Consider the following 21,850-nt stretch of genomic DNA (forward strand, 5'->3'; position numbering starts at 1 on the left):
ATTGCCATAAATGATCCCGGTCCAGACAGTCACTGTAGATCTGATAAATATAAAAGGCCTTTTATGTGTGGAGACACCCTGAAGATGGCGCAAGTCAACACGCGTTGGTGTGTTTGTTTTTAATGTTTCTAGCCCTGTAATTAAAGGACTTTTATATTTATCAAACCTACCCTGAACCTGGACCTGGATCATTTATGCCAATTGTTTTTGGTCATAACATTTCCTCTTCTCCTAATAGTATTCCCTTCCATGAGCACCGGTGGTTTGAGGGTTCTCTTTCTCAAACTACTGCTGTAGAGTAGAGTTTCACACAGAGGGAAAAGACATTCTCTACCTCAGAGTCTCCAGTCTACAGTGTGGACTCTCCAGTCCAGCAGACAGCAGCATCACTCCTGAATCCTGCAGCTTGTTGTAACTCAGGTCCAGCTCTCTCAGATGGGAGGAGTTGGACAGAGCTGAGGCCAGAAAATCACAGCTGATCTCTGACAGTTCACAGCTATCAAGTCTGTAATTAGAGGATACATATCAAATCAGACAGGTTGTACTAAAAAATTGCATTACTTAACATTTATTATTTTTATTCACTACAGAGGTATTTAACCATGTCCCATGGGAGGCAAGTCTATGCAGGTTTTCATTCCAACTAGGTGATTTCACTGATTAGAACATGTATTAATCAGTGAAATCATCTGGTTGGAATGAAAACCTGCATGCACATGCCCCCCATGGGGCATGGTTAAATGGCCCTGCCTTACATCATCTTCCAGCCACAATCTGCATACAAGAATAAATAATAAACCTTTCCTCTTAAAATATGTAAGATCTACAAGAGTAAAAGACAGTAAGTGAACTGACCTCAGAGTCTCCAGTCTACAGTGTGGACTCTCCAGTCCAATACACAGCAGCATCACTCCGAAATCCTCCAGCTTACGGTTGTAACCCAGGTCCAGCTCTCTCAGATGGGAGTAGTTCAGAGCTGAGGCCAGAGAAGCACAGCTTCTTTCTGACAACAGGAGGGCCCTCAATCTAAATAAATAATAAAGCATTTAGCTATTAATGATGTAATCAGATCTGCTTAACTTTTAAATGTGTAGCTCAACATTGCTATGCCCCAGTCAATGGACTATACAATTATACTAGTAGACTAACTTTACCATTTTGTTAGTCAGTCTGGCTCAGCATAATATCAGCCTTATACAGACGTCTTCAAATCAAATGTCGCCATAACGTTCATGTCAGCACAGACCAATAACACACACAGCTAATAAAATCCTGTCTGACCTCAGAGTCTCCAGTCTACAGTGTGGACTCTCCAGTCCAGCAGACAGCAGCATCACTCCTGGATCCAGCACCATGTTGTTACTCAGGTCCAGTTCTATCAGATGGGAGGGGTTGGACTTCAGAGCTGAGAAGAGGACTTCACACTCTACGTCTGAGAGTTCACAGCTCGAAAGTCTGTGATTACAGATTCAATGTAGTATCAGAGCAGAGAAGAAACAAAGTATACCAATCACTATTTATACAGCTTCATCAACATCATCATAATAGCAATAATGACCTTCTGCATCTTCTGCTGGCGCCTGTGATGGCTGATACGGTGTGTTGCTCCTGTGTACTTCTCCTGTTTTGTCTTGTTTTTTTGTCTCTGGTGGTCATGGAATGATTACTTTCTCTTGAGAGGAACTAATGGCAATTAGGGATGTAGTTCCACTGACTCTAACACCAATTTTAAATAACTCTCCTTGGAAGACTCCACCGGCGAGGAAAGAGAGCGGGTGCCTTGGTGTGCTTCCGAAAGAGAGGTCTATGAACTCCACTCCGGAGTATGTTCCTCTCCAATCTACGTTCTCTGTGCAATAAAATGGACAAGCTACAACTCAATAAAAAGCACTAGAATAACAACACACTACAACTACCGAGATTCTAACTCGTCAGAGCAGACAGGGACGCACAGCTGTCAGGAAAGAGGGAGGAAGGGAGGTGGAATATGCTTCTTTATTAATGAAAGCTAGTGTAGTGATGTCACAGTGCTACTAAAATCATGCTCCCCTGACCTGGAAACTCTATTTAGAGGACACTTGAAGGACTCCTATCGCTCGGGCCCCCATGCAGCTCCTGGACGTTCTGACCACAATACAATACATCTCATTCCAACATACAGGTCGAAGCTAAAAAGTGCTAAGCCTGTTGTTAGCATAACTAAAAATGGACCGATGCAGCTATTGAAGAACTACAGAGCTGCTTTGACTGCACGGATTGTAATGCCACTTCCAGCAACATGGATGAAAACATACTGTGATTTCCTAACAGCTGTATTCCTAGAAAGACCAGGACTAAAATACAACAACAACAAGCCCCGGTTTACAGCTGAGCTGGCGAGGCTACTCAAGGAAAAGGAGGCAGCATATAGGAGTGGAAATAAAATTATCTTCAAGCAGGCCAAATACAGACTAGAAAAGAAAATCAAAACTGCCAAACGGGACTTCATTGCAAAGTTGGAAAACCAGTTTTCAGCCAATGACCCATCAGCAGTTTGGAAGGGCCTGTAGGACAAAACAAATTACAAAAGAAAGATGGTGCCAGTGCAAATGACATAACACCTCAGGGTGCAGACAGGGCATAGGGAGTGAAGCTTGGCATCTTCTGAAGAGTTATGAGGGAGAGGATGGGAAGCCTGCAAAACCAGTGGCTGACAAACAAAGGAGCATGAGAGGGTCAAATAGCAGGATTAGGAAGAAGCAAGACAGCAGAGTGCCCTTTCACCCAAGTGCATGCATGACAGGTGTACAGACAGTGTTTGCTTTCAGTCATAAAGTCTGGAAGCACTGGCAACCTATGTGGAGGGTCTGACAGTCGTCTGATGCTGCAATGGACAGCTCATCAGAATGACAACCAGGGTGCTTGGCAATTGGCTCTCAGAGATCTAGGGCGCACGGAGGCACTGTTGAGCTACTGTTTTTTATTTTGCACCCGTCTGTTCCATATTTTAGCCATATAAATGTATAAATATGCTAAGATTTTGCTTATTGTAGTCCTTTATCACAATGTCAGTTAACAAAATAGAGGATAAATGAACCAATGTTGCTTAAATAAATGTTGGAGATGAGCTTATCCACGGAGCTGCTGAGAAGCTTCTATTTGTTGACCAACGCCTACACCCGAGCTCTTCAACTGGCGGCCCGTGGGCCGGATATGGCCTGCAATTGATTTTTTACTGGCCCTTGGATTAATTCCCATGAACTCAGAGAAAAACTTTTCATCCATTATATTTCATCTGTATGCACTATTACACTTTTCCTGCAAATGCCCATTTGTCCAGCCAATAGGAGTAGCTACAGTGACTAAACGTTGATAGTGAGCAGGGTCAGAGAAAAAAACGACCTGCCTGCTGTCTCCTGCTGCACAGCGGACTAGCTCGCTAGCAACACAATCGTCAACAAAATGTCACTTTCTACATTAAAAAAGAGGAACGTCGACACAGACATTTGGCAGTTTAACAGTGAGTGGACTGACAAGTTGTTTGTGCCAGTTGGTATGAAGCCTGTGTGCTTACTGTGCAGTGAAACTGGTTTGTGATTAAGGAATACAACTTAACGGTCGGTTCACACGGTAATATGGTGCATTCCATTGGAAGTCGGAGGTCGATAGTTCCGACTTGGAATTACCGACCTCCGAGCGAAATGCGTTCCAGTGCGTGTCCTCAGGAAAACATGGACGCAACAGCCTTACCATTAACGTTAACGGTAGCTATCTGACAGCTCTAGTTACGTTAGCAGGCAAGTTCATACAGCAAAGACTTAGGATAAGGATAATTAGGATAAGGCTGGTGTTTTTTAATGCATTGCTTACCGTCAACAAATCCTATGAAAATAACAAAACAAGCAATGATTTTGTTTTGCCAACAAGTCTCGTCCATGTAGCCGGTGCCCAATGCAGCCATGTCCCAGCAGCCATAGAACTCCATTGCATTAAAAAACGATTAAAAACCCGTCACAGAGCCATGCTGCTGCTCTGCAGCATATTTCATCATCACCATGCACCGGGCCGGACCACTTTTTCCTCAAACAACTTAATAAGCCGGCTGTAAACACTTTGCAATCTCAGGAAAGTAGTTCCGTAGCACCGAAAATAGTAATGAAGAATTTGTTCCCATTTGATTTGGTAATAACTACAACAGCCTGACTTTTCATGGTAACAGTTAACGATTTTTAAAATGTAAACTATGTCTTTGTGAGCTGTATTTAAAGGTTTTTAGTTTACAGTTGGAGCCAATGACTTCCGGGTTGATGGCTAAAAATGGAACGTGGGAAGTCAGAAAGTAACGGGAGGAGAGCAAACGCATTGTTGATGTTGTTATTTTCATTGGATTTGTTGACGGTAAGCAATGTATTAAAAAACACCGGCCTGATCCTTTAATGTTCACATTTGAATTCCATGCAGTTATGCAGTTTCTATATCTCTTCCTGTCAAGCTCCACATTGTGGTGTTCTATCGCCCAACTGGTCAGCTTGGTGACTTCCTTGATAAGATTGATGCCTTGTCACCTTTTTTCCTGAAGATGGCACTCCACTCTTCTGGGTGACTTTAACATCCAGTCATAAAAACTGCAATCTCTGTCTTTCTTTAACTTTTTCTCATCTTTTGACCTTACCCTTTGTCAATCTCCTCCAACTCACAAGGCAGGGAACCTGCTTGGACCTTATCTACATCAAATCCTGGTTTACTTACAACCTTACAACCTTATGTGGTCAGCACCTCTCAAATACTGTTGTGTGTCCCCCTCTCCTCTATTCATTACTTTCAACCTTACCTTAACCCCTCTTCTTGTATCTGACCACTTTATATTCTTCTCCCTTCCCATCTCATCCTCCCCCTCTCACTTAGCGTCCACTCACACCATCACCACCTGGTGCAACCTAAAATCTCTCTCACCTACCTTGCTCTCTTCTGCTGTTCTTTCCTCACTTCCCTCAGCTGAGCAGTTCTCTCTCCTGTTCACTGAGCAGACCTCCTCTACTCTTCTCTCCTTTCTCTACTCCTCTCTAGACTCTCTCTGCCTGTTCACCACTAGACCAGCTCGATCCTCTCCACCCACTCCTTGGCTGTCTGAATTTCTGCAAACTCACTGAACAGAACTTCGGGCAGATGAGAGGAAATGGTCAAAATCTAAGTGCCATAATTACCTTGCTGCCAACCACCTCAACCTCTCTGACCCCCAAGTTGGGAGAGTGACTCCAACAGATAACCAGAACAACATCTGTGATCTCTGTCAAGAGGAGTGCAGTTCTAGGAACAGCTAAGATACTGCACAGAACCCTCAAACTCCCAGGTCCCATTTTATATTATTTACTGTAATTGTTATAGATTATGAAATCAGGTATTATTCTCTACACTGTTGTATATGATATTCACATCAGGACTGACCGAGCCTTCCTGCAGTTCCTCACAGCTGGAATCAGCCTCATTCGTCCCTCCACAGATGCGTTGTACTCCTTCAGGTCCAACACATCCAGAACCTCCTCTGACATCTGCAGCATGTAGGCCAGAGCTGAGCAGTGGATCTCAGAGAGTTTCTTCTCTGATCTGTTCTCTAACTTCAGGAACTCTTGGATCTCCTGATGTACTGACTGGTCGTTCATCTCCATCAAACAGTGGAAGATGTTGATGCTTCTGTCAGGAGGGGTAAGGTCAGTGCTCATCTTCTTCAGGTTGTTGATGGCTTTCTGGATGATTTCTGGACTGCTCTCTGTCCGACCCAGCAGGCCTCCTAAGAGACTCTGGTTGGGCTCGAGTGAGAGGCCATGAAGGAAGCGGACAAAGAGGTCCAGGTGGCCATTTTTACTGTCCAAGGCTTTGAACATGGCTTTGTCCAGGAAGATATCCAGGGTCGAGTCACTGTCATATTTACCAAAATCAACACGATCAAAATCCAGGAATAATTCACTGTTGTCATACTCTGGCTCTGCCAGGAATGTCTCCAGTACCTTCATGTCCCTGTTTGTGTGACATTGGAACATGTAGACTGCAGCGAGAAACTCCTGAATGCTCAGATGAACAAAGCAGTAGACCGTTCTCTGGAAGAGCACACACTCTCTTTTGAAGATCTCTGTGCACACTCCTGAGAACACCAAGGCCTCTCTGACATCAAGACCACACTCCTCCAGGTCTTCTTGGTAGAACATGAGGTTGCCTTTCTCCAGATGTTCAAACGCCAGCCTCCCCAGCTTCAGAAGAACTTCCCTATCAGTCTCCGTCAGCTCCTGTTGACTCATCTCATGTCTCTCATCATACTTCTGCTTCTTCCTCTTTGTCTGAACCAGCAGGAAGTGTGAGTACATCTCAGTCAGGGTCTTGGGAAGCTCTCCTCTCTGGTCTGTAGTCAACATGTGCTCCAGAACTGTAGCAGTGATCCAACAGAAGACTGGGATTTGGCACATGATGTGGACGCTCCTGGATGCCTTGATGTGTGAGATGATTCTGCTGGACAGCTCCTCATCACTGGATCTCCTCCTGAAGTACTCCTCCTTCTGGGGGTCAGTGAACCCTCGTACTTCTGTTACCCTGTCAACACGTGTAGGAGGGATCTGATTGGCTGCTGCAGGTCTGGAAGTTATCCAGAGGAGAGCCGAGGGAAGCAGATTCCCCTTGATGAGGTTTGTCAACAGCACATCTACTGATGATGTCTGTGTGACATCAGACACAACCTCATTGTTCTGGAAATCCAATGAAAGTCTGCTTTCATCCAGGCCGTCAAAGATGAACACAACTTTACAGACAGAGAGCTTCTCTGCTGTGACCGTCTGTAATGTTGGATGGAAAACATGGAGCAGCATGAGAAGACTGTACTGCTCATCTTTGATCAAGTTCAGCTCCCGGAACGAAAGCAGAATCACAAGACTGACATCTTGATTTTCCAAGTCCTCTGCCCAGTCCAGAGTGAACTTCTGCACTGAGAAGGTTTTTCCAATGCCAGCAACGCCCTTCGTCAGAACTACTCTGATGTGTGACTCTTGGCCAGGTAAGGGTTTAAAGATGTCGTGGCACTTGATTGGAGTGTCATGGAGGGTCTTCATCTTGGATGCTGTCTCCAGCTGCCACACCTCATGTTGGGTATTAACCTCTTCACTCTGTCCCTCTGTGATGTAGAGCTCAGTGTAGATCCTGTTGAGGGGGGTTCCAGTTTCTGCTTCAGCAGTTCCCTCTATCACAAATTCACATCTCCTTCTCACACTGATCTTATGCTCGTCTAAAACCTCCAGCAGACCACTGTCCACTGGAAGAGAAGAAAGAATGAGCAAGTGTTTAACAAATATGTTACTGAATCCTGTTTTACAAAATATGACAACAGTGGACAGACTCCCAGTCTTACTTTGTGTGATGCTGGTTTGACTGGGTGTCTGCAGCCCAGGTCTTGTTCTGGATCTTTCTCCACACTGGGGACAAGTGGAGTCTCTTGATGAACCAGACTGGTCCCAGTATGAGGTGATGCACTGTCTGCAGAACCAGTGTCCACAGCTGGTAGAGACTGGATCCCTCAGGACCTCCTGACACAACGCACACCAGGACAGCTGCTCCTTCACAAAGCCATGACCCGTCTTCTGTCTGTGGAGACAGAACATAATTGTGAACACAATTCATTATGACTCAGTAGATGTCACGGGGAGGTGTGGTGAGGACCCAAACGCAGGACAGCGAGGCAGGTTGTGATCAAACCCCAGGACTGGGTGTTTAATTGAACAGATAGCAGGTGACACAGGAAATCCAAAAACACGAGCTCTACACAAACTGACACAAACATAACACAATACAGAACAATGAACCGACAAAGACTGACTGGGGAAACAAGACTAATATACACATGGGGTGATTACAAATGAGGTACAGGTGTGTGGGAGCAGGAGCTGGGGGAGAGAGGGAGCCACACCCACACTACACACTGACAGACAAACCAGGAGGCGGAGACACAAGGAAGGCAGGGAACACAGAAAGAAACACACAGGCAGGTCATGGTCGAACCATGACACACTGCTCAGAGCATCAGACTGTTTTATGTCCTCCTGTGCAATCATCTGCATGTGAAAAGTTTTAATCCAAAATGCTATATTCCCATTTTGAGGAGGAAAAAAAAAAACTTGACGCCCATCATTCAATATTTCTAAAATCTAGATGATCTTTAAGAGTCCTGTCAGTTTGTCAGCCAAGGACATCTCTTTCATTTACTATCCTTTAAAACGTACAATCATTTGGGTTAAAGTTTTGCTGTCAGTTACTGTGTCAGAGTAGACCGTCACTTTTTTCAAATGGTAGAAATCTAATTTTGGAACCACGTTCTTCACACTGAGACCCATAATGCATTACCTAGGTGAGCAGTAGCCAATAATCAGTCACTCCCCAGTGTGACTTACAATGAGGTCAGCAGTAGAGCTAGCTTCAATTCTTCGATCACCAACATTACAAGCAACCAATAGTAAGGAGGTCAAGTGTCAAAGCTACATTTAGTTGCTGTCTAATTACACTGTAATTGCCATAAGAGGGACCTGTAATATAAATCACTACCATTCCAGAAGGTTCATCACATTTTTGAGTTTACTTGGTAGGAGGAGGCTGTGTCATCTTTGGAAGAGCCTCAGTTGGACTCAGTCTTAAAGGCTTTTAATCGCGGACATGGGGATTAGTTCCTGCTGGTGGATTTCAAACTGCGTAGCGTTTCTCTCTCCCCATTTTGAAACCAGTGTTTTCTATAGGATTCATACAAATGGGTGACTTATAAATAGAGACTTAACAGGTATGACCCAGCCAGGGGGTTGATCTGAAGCATCATGTGTGCAACTTTTTTTAAATAAAAATGTTAAAAACTCTTCACATGTCTTACTGTACGGTGGTAGTCAGGGTCAGACTGTGGAAGCCATGGGCAACATCCAGAGCCGGTCCTGACCTCCCTGGGGCCCTAAGCAAAATTCTGCTAAGGGGCCCTCCTACCTGACCCGTGAGCCATGTAAACCATTTGCCACACAGTCACACCTTACACCCCAGTGCTCCCACTACAATCCTCCCTCCTTTAAAACAGTTTGCTCCATCTGTCGGCCTAAGATTAAGTAGACCTATACAGAACAGAATGAGGTATAAACAAACAATATTTATTGAATAGAATATTTTCTATAGAATCTTAAGATAAGTGAATATTAACATTAGCATAAATAAGAAATTGTAGAAAATATAAAATGTAGAAAATAATAAAATATAACACTGAGCTTTGGCTCTGCTGCCTGGTAATTAGTCCAGTACTCACAATATTATACAATTAGCTTTGGCTATACAATGTGAACATAAGCCTATAGGCTATGGCTGCAGCTTTATGTCTCAAAATAGTAAAATAAAACCTACACAGCTGTGTGATTAGCTTGTGGTCCCCACAGAGGCTGCTGCTGGAAAGCGCGAGTTTCATTTTGTGCACGCGCATATGAACGCGTGTTCACACGCGACGCGGTTATCTTTTCCCAGCTGCAGTCTATAAACACCGTTGCCCGTTGGCGTTTATCAAACGTAATAAATAGTTGTATTTCACTCTCACTTTTGTCAGGCACAAAGTCACAGAACAGCCCAGGAAGTGGCTGCAAGCAAGACACAGACAGACCAAGAGATGCACTGCAGCTGGTTAGCAAGACAGACAGACAGACAGACAGACAGACAGACAGACAGAGAGACAGACAGACAGACAGACAGAGAGACGCACTGCAGGCAGCACATCAACTTAACGTTTCTGTTATTTACTGACATCAAACTTGGAGAGGAGACAACACAAGTTTACCTGATTGCTGTTCCCGCAATTCCCTCTCATGGTGTTTTTTTCCCTCTTTCCGTGACCAGAAGGATAGTTCCGCTTCATCCTCTCATCGAAGTTGTAAACATTGACACACGCTTTGACACGAGGAGGAGGCGGGGCCCTACGCAACTTGCGTAGTGAGCGTATAGGGCCGCCCGGCTCTGAGAACTATGATGACTGTAATGGGACCAATAAAGGTCACAACAAGGTCAACAGCTCCTGCAATGTAGTTATGGATAAAAACACACTCTCCATAGCAGGAATTATACCTGCCTGGTTGTGTCAGGTGATCGTTTAGAATCTGACTATTATAAAAAACAGAACAGACCCAACACAGACGAACAAAGATTTTAGCTCTTCTCTGAGTGATTTTGGTGGGGTAACGCAGAGGGTCACAAATAGCCACATAGCGGTCGACTGATATGAGCACCATGATTCCTACTGAAACAGAGGAAATGATAAATTCTACAACAAAATATAGAGCACACATGAAGTCCCCCAGAAACCAGCAGGACTGCATGAGGATGATTTCAGCCGGCATCAGCAGGAGGCCCACAAGGAGGTCTGAGACAGCCAGGGAGAGGAGGAGGAGGTTGGTGGGGGTGTGGAGCTGCCTGGAGTGGGAGAATATCATTGTTTATTTTTATCATCAATAATATCTTGGCTGTTGAAAAAAGTAGTTATAGTATTTGCAGTAGTATGAGTAGTAGTCAAAGTAGCAGTATGACTAAAAACAAGATTAAAAGCTTTACCAAACCATAATATACTCATCAAAGGACTAGATGTGACGACTTCTGTGTACTAGCCCAACGCCATTTCTTCTTGCATGTCTAACTGTTCATATTTAGAAATATAAAAATATTTTAGGCTATGGTGAGAAGTATATCTCTACCTGAAGTGGGAGATGGAGATGATGACCAGCAGGTTGAGAAGAGAGATGGAGGACAGCAGAATGTAGAGGAGCATGACCTTGAAGCGAGGATGCCTGTAATGGGACTTCTTCTTCTCTGTTTGTCACTCCGTCCCCTCCCTCATTCTCTCTTTCTTGGAGACTGATGTCCCTCCTTCCTCCCTTGCTATTTGCATCATCCTCTTCATCTCCATCGTCATCACTTTTTCTGCTGCCTTCCTCCTCTCTTCCCAATCCCTCCTTCCTCCCTACTCATCTTTTCGCTCTCCCATTTCAGCCAGTCCTCCCATCTGACTTCTCTTTCTCTTCCCTTCTTCTCTCTGATTCCTCTACATCTCTCCTCTCCTCATTTCCCCCTCCTCCCTTTCCAACTCTGATGTAACAGGTTGTTTTCATTCTAAACTACATGTGGATGACAGAATAATAATGGGAATCATTATTATAGTCAAGAACGTACAGTCCTATTCCTCACTGTCTAGTCTGGGGGAAAGGAAACTAAACTTCTATAGCTGGCAGGGGACTTCCGTTGCCATGCAGAATACATACAGGATTTGGACTTAGATATATCAGGGACATGTATTGCACATTCTGTCCCTTTCTTTATAGAACTACAATGCATTTCTACTTTACTATTTTGCCAGTGCATGTACACACAACCGATCCCAACCCAGCTCATCGCTATTCCCTGGCTACTACCCATTAGTATGATTGGTAAGTTTTTTTTCATGTGGTAACTATAGCAGTTCAGTCAGTGGTTTCAGACAGGCTCTCCTGGAGCGCTGTTACAGCGCAGACAAGGGAGACTGTCAAGACAGGCTACTCACCGTCCATTATGCAGGGTCCACTCTGCAGGGTCGAATTCTGAGTCGCTTAGAAAATTGGACTTGTTGCTTGGTCCATTTGTCGGTGTCCACACCTTTATGCCATGCATAGACTTTCTCAAGTAAATAAGATCACAAAGCTGTTCTCTTATCCGCTTCCTCGTGTGGAGGGGTTGTATTCATCAGGTTGGTTCTGCGCAATTTGTCAGAAGTTTGACCTTCTGATAGGTGACTGGCAGGTCCCCTAGCTGATTTATCTCTCTCTTCTCTGTTTGTCACTCCCTCCCTCCCTCTCTCATTCTCTCTTTCTTGGAGACTGATGTCCCTCCTGCAAAAGGCAAAAGGCGGCAAAATCGCTTTTTTTATTTATTGCACTTAAATGAGTAAAACAACTGATACTAAGGTACATGCATTCTAATGCGTGTACCGTCTAAACTTGATCGAAAAATGAATTGTGAAAAGGAGAACGAATACGAAACTGTATAAGCAAATGAACAAATGAAAGGCATTTATTTGTCCATTTAATTAATCATTGTATGAATAGTTGTATTAAATATCCATTTAAAAGCATTTTAATTAATGCAGTTTAAAGTTTTGTTTTAGTTCTAGGTTTATTTAGTTAGTTTATTTCTCTTTTAATTAATTACTGATACTCATGTTACTACCCAATTTCTACGGCACTCTTGGGACTCCATACCAAGGTCCATCTCAAAATATTCATAAGACGTGATCAAAAGCACTGTGTGTTTATCTGAAACTGTTGCCCGGCTGGCCTTTAATCTCTGTTGGCAACAAAATGGACAAAAATCACAGAAGTGGTGTTTTGTGGAGAATCTGTGACACAAATGTTAAGTAAAACCTGACTAGATACAATGAATAAAGAATGTCTAAAAATAGAATGAAATCATCCTGAGCTACAACTGAATATTATGTACATAAATTCCAAGGCAGAGTAAGAGAGACAGTCTGTAACTGAAAGATCACAGGTTCAATCCCTTTAACATCCAAAGTATATCCATCTAAAGCCACATGTCCTGTTGAAGTGACCTTGAAAAGGACTGAACCAGTCAGCTAAAGGTCTAATATGTTTACATAAATGTCAAGGCCACAACATGAACAATGCAAGGATGGAAGGTTATATTCTAGATGAAAATACTGGCAATGAACAGCAGAGGGAGACACAGACTGTCTGATAGTGAACATGATTCATGAGGATTTCAATATTTATACTGTACATATGCAGTATATGACAAAATGGGAGTACGTTTTTTTAATGATTCAGATTTTTGACCTCCTGTGAGGCCATTATGTTGGCCTCACAGGAGTCAGGCTGCAGTATCTGAAGTCTAATAATAAGATTAATAGATTTTCTAAACCAGGGGTAGAAAAAGGCATAGATCAGAGGATTTAGACAGGAGTTAAAATACAACAGCCAGACCATAAAATATAAACCATTGATTTCAGTATCCTGGCCTGCAAGAAAGAGACAGTAATATGGACAGAAACACATTAAAAAAACAACTACAAGAATACCAAGAGTTCTGGCAGCTTTCATTTCAGATTTCTTAGCAGTTACAGTCACTGAACGTTGGAGTGTGACAGCCACAATGTGGGATCGCATGGCACGAGCCTGAGACACAGCCACCACAAATACTCTCATATACAGAAGTATGATGACAGCAATGGGAGCAATAAAGGTCACAACAAGGTCAACAGCTCCTGCAATATAGTTATAGATAACAACACACTCTCCATAGCAGGAATTATACCTGCCTGGTTGTGTCAGGTGATCGTTTAGAATCAGACTATTATAAAAAACAGAACAGACCCAACACAGACAAACAAAGATTTTAGCTCTTCTCTGAGTGATTTTGGTGGGGTAACGCAGAGGGTCACAAATAGCCACATAGCGGTCGACTGATATGAGCACCATGTTTCCTACTGAAACAGAGGAAATGATAAATCCTACAACAAGACGTAGAGAACACATGAAATCCCCCAGAAACCAGCAGGACTCTATGAGCATGATTTCAGCCGGCATCAGCAGGAGGCCCACAAGGAGGTCTGAGACAGCCAGGGAGAGGAGGAGGAGGTTGGTGGGGGTGTGGAGCTGCCTGAAGTGAAACAGGAGCATTATATTCATTAATATTTGTAGTATCAGTACTTTATCTCATCACTAGATATGGCAGACATCAAGCATTATGAAAATACAAAAGCATTGTTTAGCAACTTCTTTATTCTCATCAAAGGCCAAGATGTAGCAGTATCTCTGCTGTGGTCCATAAGTCATTTGTTTTTGTAAGTCTGAATTGTATTGATAACATCTTGGGCCACCTGTAGTGGGAGATGGAGATGATGACCAGCAGATTAAGAGACACAGTGAGCAGAGAGATGGAGGACATCATAATGAAGAGGAGCATGACCTCAGAGTGAGGACGCATTGGCTTCCTGCAGGAAGTGTTGAGGAGCTGTGGAAAGCAGAGTTCACCTCCTTCCAGGGTCTCCATCATCAGAGAGAGAGGAGGAGAGGAGAAGCTGCTGAGGTCTGGCAGCTTTCTGACCAAAGCTCTCTATCATACAGCTGATTTATCTCTCTCTTCTCTGTTTGTCACTCCCTCCCTTCCTCCCTCCCTCCCTCTCTCATTCTCCCTTTCTTGGAAACCGATGTCCCTCCTTCCTCCCGCTCTATCACACAGCTGATTTCTCTCTCTCTTCTCTGTTTGTCACTCCCTTCCTCCCTCCCTCTCTCATTCTCTCTTTCCTTCCTCCCTCGCTATTTGCATCATCCTCTTCATCTCAATCATCATCACTTTTTCTGCTGCCTTCCTCCTCTCTTCCCAATCCCTCCTCCCTCCCTACTCATCTTTTCGCTCTCCCATTTCAGCCAGTCCTCCCATCTGACTTCTCTTTCTCTTCCCTTCTTTTCTCTGCTTCCTCTTCATCTCTCATCATTTCCCCCTCCTCCCTTTCCAACTCTGATGTAACAGGTTGTTTTCATACTAAACTACATGTGGATGACAAATTAATAATGGGAATCATTATTAATTATTATAATAATTATCATTATTATCAAGAACGTACAGTCCTATTCCATACTGGATGTCACAAAAAATTTACTAAAACTGAACTCCAATAAATCTGAGGTAATTATTATTGGCCCAGATATCACTAGTCGGCAAATTTCTACTCATCTTGCCTCATTATCCTCAAATGTGACCAAATACAATAAAAAATGTTGGTGTTGTGTTTGACAACGATCATAGTTTTGAGAACCAGTTTAAGGCAGTCGTTCAGTTATGTTTCCTTCAATTTAGGAAACTCTCCAAAATGTGTTAATTTTTGTCTTATAACCAGGGCCCAGTATTTCAAACGTGATCTGACAGGATTATCCTGGTCGGATTGGATTAAATCTAGATCTGATCTGAAAACTGGGTATTTCAACACAGATCAGGAGAATCCTGATCCTGAAGATCAGGGTTTCAGCTCTGGTAATCCAATCCTCCCTTGAATCCAGATAAAAGGCTGATTTGGGTATTTCAAAAGTTAAGTCAGATATCTGGATCAACTTGATACCAAAATTTCAGGATCATTTGAATCCCACCTCAGAGGTGGATTTGACTTGGACTGACAAACTCTCAGCTCATACTTCTCCTAGATATTGTTACTCAAGATGTTCGTTACACTTAAGTGTTAGTGTTGTACTTCTAACAAGTAATTTAAGTAATATCAAAAAATTTAAAGCATAGTAAAAATTTTGACCACACTGTAAAACTGCTGTAAATAAAATTACAATTATTTCTCAAATTCTAGTTCACCAAACATTGTAACTTGCATGTACCAAAACAGAGAAAGACAAAGGGATGCAGGGTCCAAACAAAGTTTTATTCCAACAAAGACATGTCAAATAATGTGACCACTAACTAAAACAGGACCATGCTATTTCAAATGTCAAGCTGTTTCTCTAACAGCTTGATTTTCAATTCTGTCTCTTTTTGCTGAAGCAGCGTCAGCTTAATTTGCTCTTTGGCCAGTTCAGTCTGTTTGATAGCCGCTAATGATAGCCCGCTAGCTGCTTAACACACAAGTCAATGGAGCCGCGTTAGCTCCCGTTAGCACGGCCGCGTCTCAATTAGAGATCGCCACGGCCTGCTTTTAATAAGGTGACAATTCAAATAGTTGGCTTGCATGATGTGTTGGTTGCCGTTCGTATGGTATTAAAACCGCTACACAATAGACGACGGTTAACTTACACTTTTGACGTGAAAGTCGGCTCTGTGCTACTCCTTTCATGAAGTAGTCCGCCATGTTTCAGATCCCGGAGGCGGAGACTTGAGATTGGGAAATCCGTATCCGGCCAGGTAGGGATCACAGTGATCCACCCTGCCTGTGTTTTGAAATACTCAGATAAAGTCAGCAGGATCACCGTGATCCATGACTGAGAAAAGGAGGATTTCATTATCCGGATTATTCTGATCCAGATTACAAGTTTTGAAATACTGGGCCCAGGATCAGGATTCTCCTGATCTGTGTTGAAATACCCAGTTTTCAGATCAGATCTAGATTTAATCCAATCCGACCAGGATAATCCTGTCAGATCACGTTTGAAATACTGGGCCCTGAAGATCAGGGTTTCAGCTCTGGTAATCCAATCCTCCCTTGAATCCAGATAAAAGGCTGATTTGGGTATTTCAAAAGTTAAGTCAGATATCTGGATCAACTTGATACCAAAATTTCAGGATCATTTGAATCCCACCTCAGAGGTGGATTTGACTTGGACTGACAAACTCTCAGCTCATACTTCTCCTAGATATTGTTACTCAAGATGTTCGTTACACTTAAGTGTTAGTGTTGTACTTCTAACAAGTAATTTAAGTAATATCAAAAAATTTAAAGCATAGTAAAAATTTTGACCACACTGTAAAACTGCTGTAAATAAAATTACAATTATTTCTCAAATTCTAGTTCACCAAACATTGTAACTTGCATGTACCAAAACAGAGAAAGACAAAGGGATGCAGGGTCCAAACAAAGTTTTATTCCAACAAAGACATGTCAAATAATGTGACCACTAACTAAAACAGGACCATGCTATTTCAAATGTCAAGCTGTTTCTCTAACAGCTTGATTTTCAATTCTGTCTCTTTTTGCTGAAGCAGCGTCAGCTTAATTTGCTCTTTGGCCAGTTCAGTCTGTTTGATTGCCCTTTCTGTCTCCATTTTGAGGAGCCTCTCATAGGCTTCCTCATCACCGGCATGCCTCTTCCGTCGCCGTCGCTCTGGCGCTGGCTCTGGCTCTGGCTCTGGCCCCCGTGCCTGATGTGGTAGATAGATAAGTTTATTGGTCACTTGCAAAGCTAAAACCAAGGTTTAAAAACACACAAGTCAATGGAGCCGCGTTAGCTCCCGTTAGCACGGCCGCGTCTCAATTAGAGATCGCCACGGCCTGCTTTTAATAAGGTGACAATTCAAATAGTTGGCTTGCATGATGTGTTGGTTGCCGTTCGTATGGTATTAAAACCGCTACACAATAGACGACGGTTAACTTACACTTTTGACGTGAAAGTCGGCTCTGTGCTACTCCTTTCATGAAGTAGTCCGCCATGTTTCAGATCCCGGAGGCGGAGACTTGAGATTGGGAAATCCGTATCCGGCCAGGTAGGGATCACAGTGATCCACCCTGCCTGTGTTTTGAAATACTCAGATAAAGTCAGCAGGATCACCGTGATCCATGACTGAGAAAAGGAGGATTTCATTATCCGGATTATTCTGATCCAGATTACAAGTTTTGGAATACTGGGCCCTGGAGATTGTTATCCATGCTTTCATTTCATCAGGCTTGGACTACTGTAACTGTGTTTACACCTGCTTGACACAGCAAAATCTTCGATTTGGGGTTATGGTGCATTCCACTGTACTCGGAACTCGGAGAAAAACGACTTCCAACACGGAAGTCGGAATTCCCAGTCGGAAATTCGGGCAAGATTCATTCCGCCCGAGTTCTCCGACATAAACACAGCTGACGTCACAGCATCAATTTGTACATCATAAAACTTGATTTTACTTGATATGTAGTTTTTGTGCTATGAAAATGTGCTGTAACAACTTTGTAGTTTCCATTTGTATGTAATTCAGTTGACTTGTGCTTCATTAGTAGATAGAAGTCTTTGCTAGCATTACTAGAGCATTAATAGCTACCGTTAACGTTAATGGGCAAAGGCTGCTGCGTCCATGTTTTCCCGAGAAGACGCACTGGAACGCATTTAGATCGGTAGGTCGGTAATTCCAACTCGGAACTACCGACTTCCAATGGAATGCACCATTAGATCATAGATATCTGCTGCCAGCGGAAAATGACTTGGTTTTGTGCTCGTACACCTATCCTCCTCTCCGTGTGGATAATTAATTTCTGATCCTTGATGTGGAGACACCAAATACTGAATCATGCTGGCACTCCGGTAAAAGTTTGGCCACAGAGATTCAGCTCCCTCCTCGACAGAACCGGGTTATCGGCTAGTTGATAAAGCTAGCATGCTCGCCATACTGATACCGTAAACTGAGATCAGTTCGCTCTTCAGCCGTGTCTTGTAACGGGTCCTCTCCTGCTTTAGCCATTGCTTCTGCATATCCATATAATTAATCCCAAAGTCCAATTTTCCTTGGTGAAAACAGCAAATGAGAACTAGACTAGCCTGCAACGTCTGCACCGGTGCAACATGTGTCGTGTGTTTATGAACACTGCGCAGTAGACCCCTTCACACAACTCGAACTTGATTGACCCTGACCTATGTCATGTCAGTTGTGAAAATATTTAATTTGTATTAATTTTTTATTTCAATATGTTATGATATAACATATTAAATTATTATAAATACATATAATTATTGTTATGACTTAGACTTAACAGACTTAATTGTATGATTATACAGTAGGGCTACTGTCTCATATATTGTGTGATAATCCTGATCATATGATACATAATTTTTTGTGTTAAATGAAATATTAATTAAATATTTAGGGGCACAGGTTTGGCAGTGGCCCAGCACACACATTTCCCGTGGTTATTCTGTTTAAAGTAATGTAAAACTTAGGTTGAGCAGATAAGACGAACCATCCCCGTGATGTCACCACCTTGCTTGATGGAAGATGGCTGCACCCTAGTGGCGAAAAAGCAAAATGTTTATTTTTCTAGCAAATCTAGGTGAATTTCAGACCTGAATGCAGTGTCCTGTCTTGTCTGAGGTAAAATGCACATGAACCAGAGTCATATTATCAAATGCTTCATCCCCACTTTAAAGCTATACTAAGTGATTTTCCGACCACTAGAGGGTGACAGAAACCGCAACACATTTGTCAACAAACCACAGCAAAGCTGGTGGACTACGGATGCCCCCAAGGACAAACCGTGCATAAAGGCTAATAGCTAACCTAAATGTACCTAGACGAGATGTGTCGCCGGTTAACAGTCTCGCTTTGCCACATTTTTCTCCCGCTGAAGGTTACATGTCCCACAATTAATAGTGAAGAGGTAGGTAGCCGGTTTACTAGTTTAACAAGTTTACTCTTCATCGACTTCATCGATTCCGCCATGACGAGAATTTTTTTCAGGGATGGGAGGGGGAGAGCGGCACTTTCAAACAGCGAGGGAGGAGACAAGCTAGTTTTAAAAAAATGAAAAGCTGCTGAATGGGCCGGGAGGAGCTTCGAGTCAGACCGTCTTTGACAACAAGCTTTAGAAAAGAGGTGAACACAGCAACACAGCTGGCCCGCGTGGGTAGCTATTTGTTTACATCATAACGTCTCACGAAAATCTCCACATAGCACACAGTAGTTTCAGGGTTATAGGGTCTGAAATCGCTTATTGCAGGTTTCAAGTTATTTATTCAAACCTACAGGCTTAATTGCCTCCCTCATCTCTGCCATGCACTGTTCGGACAGGAAAAATGATGTTTACCATTTAACAACTTGGTTCAAACAGACAAACACTAACGCTTTTACTCTGAAATTGAGGTCCGTCCTGTCCGGAAGTCAGAGCCTGTCCTGTCCACACCTCCGCAACACTTAACTCCTTTTCTGTATTGACAAACTAAAAGCAAAAAGGAAAAACGCTTCTGTGGTGTCAACCTATATGCAAAAGGCAGCAAAATCGCTTTTTTATTTATTGCACTTAAATGAGTAAAACAACTGATACTAAGGTACATGCATTCTAATGCGTGTACCGTCTAAACTTGATTGAAAAATTAATTGTGAAAAGGAGAACGAATACGAAACTGAATAATCAAATGAACAAATGAAAGGCATTTATTTGTCCATTTAATTAATCATTTTATAAATAGTTGTATTAAATATCCATTTAAAAGCATTTTAATTAATGAGTTTAAAATTTTGTTTTAGTTCTAGTTTATTTAGTTAGTTTATTTATCTTTTAATTAATTACTGATACTCATGTTACTACCCAATTTCTACGGCACTCTCGGGACTCCATACCAAGGTCCATCTCAAAATATTCATAAGACGTGATCAAAAGCACTGTGTGTTTATCTGAAACTGTTGCCCGGCTGGCCTTTAATCTCTGTTGGCAACAAAATGGACAAAAATCACAGAAGTGGTGTTTTGTGGAGAATCTGTGACACAAATGTTAAGTAAAACCTGACTAGATACAATGAATAAAGAACGTCTAAAAATAGAATGAAATCATCCTGAGCTACAACTGAATATTATGTACATAAATTCCAAGGCAGAGTAAGAGAGACAGTCTGTAACTGAAAGATCACAGGTTCAATCCCTTTAACATCCAAAGTATATCCATCTAAAGCCACATGTCCTGTTGAAGTGACCTTGAAAAGGACTGAACCAGTCAGCTAAAGGTCTAATATGTTTACATAAATGTCAAGGCCACAACATGAACAATGCAAGGATGGAAGGTTATATTCTAGATGAAAATACTGGCAATGAACAGCAGAGGGAGACACAGACTCTCTGATAGTGAACATGATTCATGAGGATTTCAATATTTATACTGTACATATGCAGTATATGACAAAATGGGAGTACGTTTTTTTAATGATTCAGATTTTTGACCTCCTGTGAGGCCATTATGTTGGCCTCACAGGAGTCAGGCTGCAGTATCTGAAGTCTAATAATAAGATTAATAGATTTTCTAAACCAGGGGTAGAAAAAGGCATAGATCAGAGGATTTAGACAGGAGTTAAAATACAACAGCCAGACCATAAAATATAAACCATTGATTTCAGTATCCTGGCCTGCAAGAAAGAGACAGTAATATGGACAGAAACACATTAAAAAAACAACTACAAGAATACCAAGAGTTCTGGCAGCTTTCATTTCAGATTTCTTAGCAGTTACAGTCACTGAACGCTGGAGTGTGACAGCCACAATGTGGGATCGCATGGCACGAGCCTGAGACACAGCCACCACAAATACTCTCATATACAGAAGTATGATGACTGTAATGGGAGCAATAAAGGTCACAACAAGGTCAACAGCTCCTGCAATATAGTTATAGATAACAACACACTCTCCATAGCAGGAATTATACCTGCCTGGTTGTGTCAGGTGATCGTTTAGAATCAGACTATTATAAAAAACAGAACAGACCCAACACAGACAAACAAAGATTTTAGCTCTTCTCTGAGTGATTTTGGTGGGGTAACGCAGAGGGTCACAAATAGCCACATAGCGGTCGACTGATATGAGCACCATGTTTCCTACTGAAACAGAGGAAATGATAAATCCTACAACAAGACGTAGAGAACACATGAAATCCCCCAGAAACCAGCAGGACTCTATGAGCATGATTTCAGCCGGCATCAGCAGGAGGCCCACAAGGAGGTCTGAGACAGCCAGGGAGAGGAGGAGGAGGTTGGTGGGGGTGTGGAGCTGCCTGAAGTGAAACAGGAGCATTATATTCATTAATATTTGTAGTATCAGTACTTTATCTCATCACTAGATATGGCAGACATCAAGCATTATGAAAATACAAAAGCATTGTTTAGCAACTTCTTTATTCTCATCAAAGGCCAAGATGTAGCAGTATCTCTGTTGTGGTCCATAAGTTATTTGTTTTTGTAAGTTTGAATTGTATTGATAACATCTTGGGCCACCTGTAGTGGGAGATGGAGATGATGACCAGCAGATTAAGAGACACAGTGAGCAGAGAGATGGAGGACATCATAATGAAGAGGAGCATGACCTCAGAGTGAGGACGCATTGGCTTCCTGCAGGAAGTGTTGAGGAGCTGTGGAAAGCAGAGTTCACCTCCTTCCAGGGTCTCCATCAT

The 21,850-nt window shown here is 42.6% G+C and overlaps 3 protein-coding genes across 3 annotated transcripts; all 3 read right to left on the minus strand.

The window, feature by feature from the left end:
• Positions 1-330: 330 nt before the first annotated feature.
• On the minus strand, positions 331-7,183 carry LOC139663380 (NLR family CARD domain-containing protein 3-like). Its single transcript, XM_071542029.1, has 4 exons — positions 5,425-7,183; positions 1,282-1,455; positions 856-1,026; positions 331-505 (listed from the first exon to the last, which is right to left on the minus strand). The coding sequence occupies exons 1-4, from the start codon at positions 7,071-7,073 to the stop codon at positions 331-333; spliced, it is 2,169 nt and encodes a 722-aa protein (XP_071398130.1). The 5' UTR covers positions 7,074-7,183.
• A 182-nt stretch (positions 7,184-7,365) lies between these two features.
• LOC139663381 (trace amine-associated receptor 13c-like) lies at positions 7,366-14,064 on the minus strand. Its single transcript, XM_071542030.1, has 3 exons — positions 13,889-14,064; positions 12,846-13,668; positions 7,366-7,602 (listed from the first exon to the last, which is right to left on the minus strand). The coding sequence occupies exons 1-3, from the start codon at positions 14,062-14,064 to the stop codon at positions 7,366-7,368; spliced, it is 1,236 nt and encodes a 411-aa protein (XP_071398131.1).
• A 6,546-nt stretch (positions 14,065-20,610) lies between these two features.
• LOC139663384 (trace amine-associated receptor 13c-like) lies at positions 20,611-21,850 on the minus strand. The gene is made up of 2 exons (XM_071542032.1): positions 21,675-21,850; positions 20,611-21,454 (listed from the first exon to the last, which is right to left on the minus strand). Exons 1-2 carry the CDS (start codon positions 21,848-21,850, stop codon positions 20,611-20,613), a joined length of 1,020 nt encoding a protein of 339 aa, XP_071398133.1.

Source organism: Centroberyx affinis, unplaced genomic scaffold (assembly GCF_046629955.1).
Source record: "Centroberyx affinis isolate AG114_WGS23_722 - 3 ecotype Tasmania unplaced genomic scaffold, CSIRO-AGI_Caff_v1 ptg003998l_1, whole genome shotgun sequence".
Taxonomy (NCBI): domain Eukaryota; kingdom Metazoa; phylum Chordata; class Actinopteri; order Beryciformes; family Berycidae; genus Centroberyx; species Centroberyx affinis.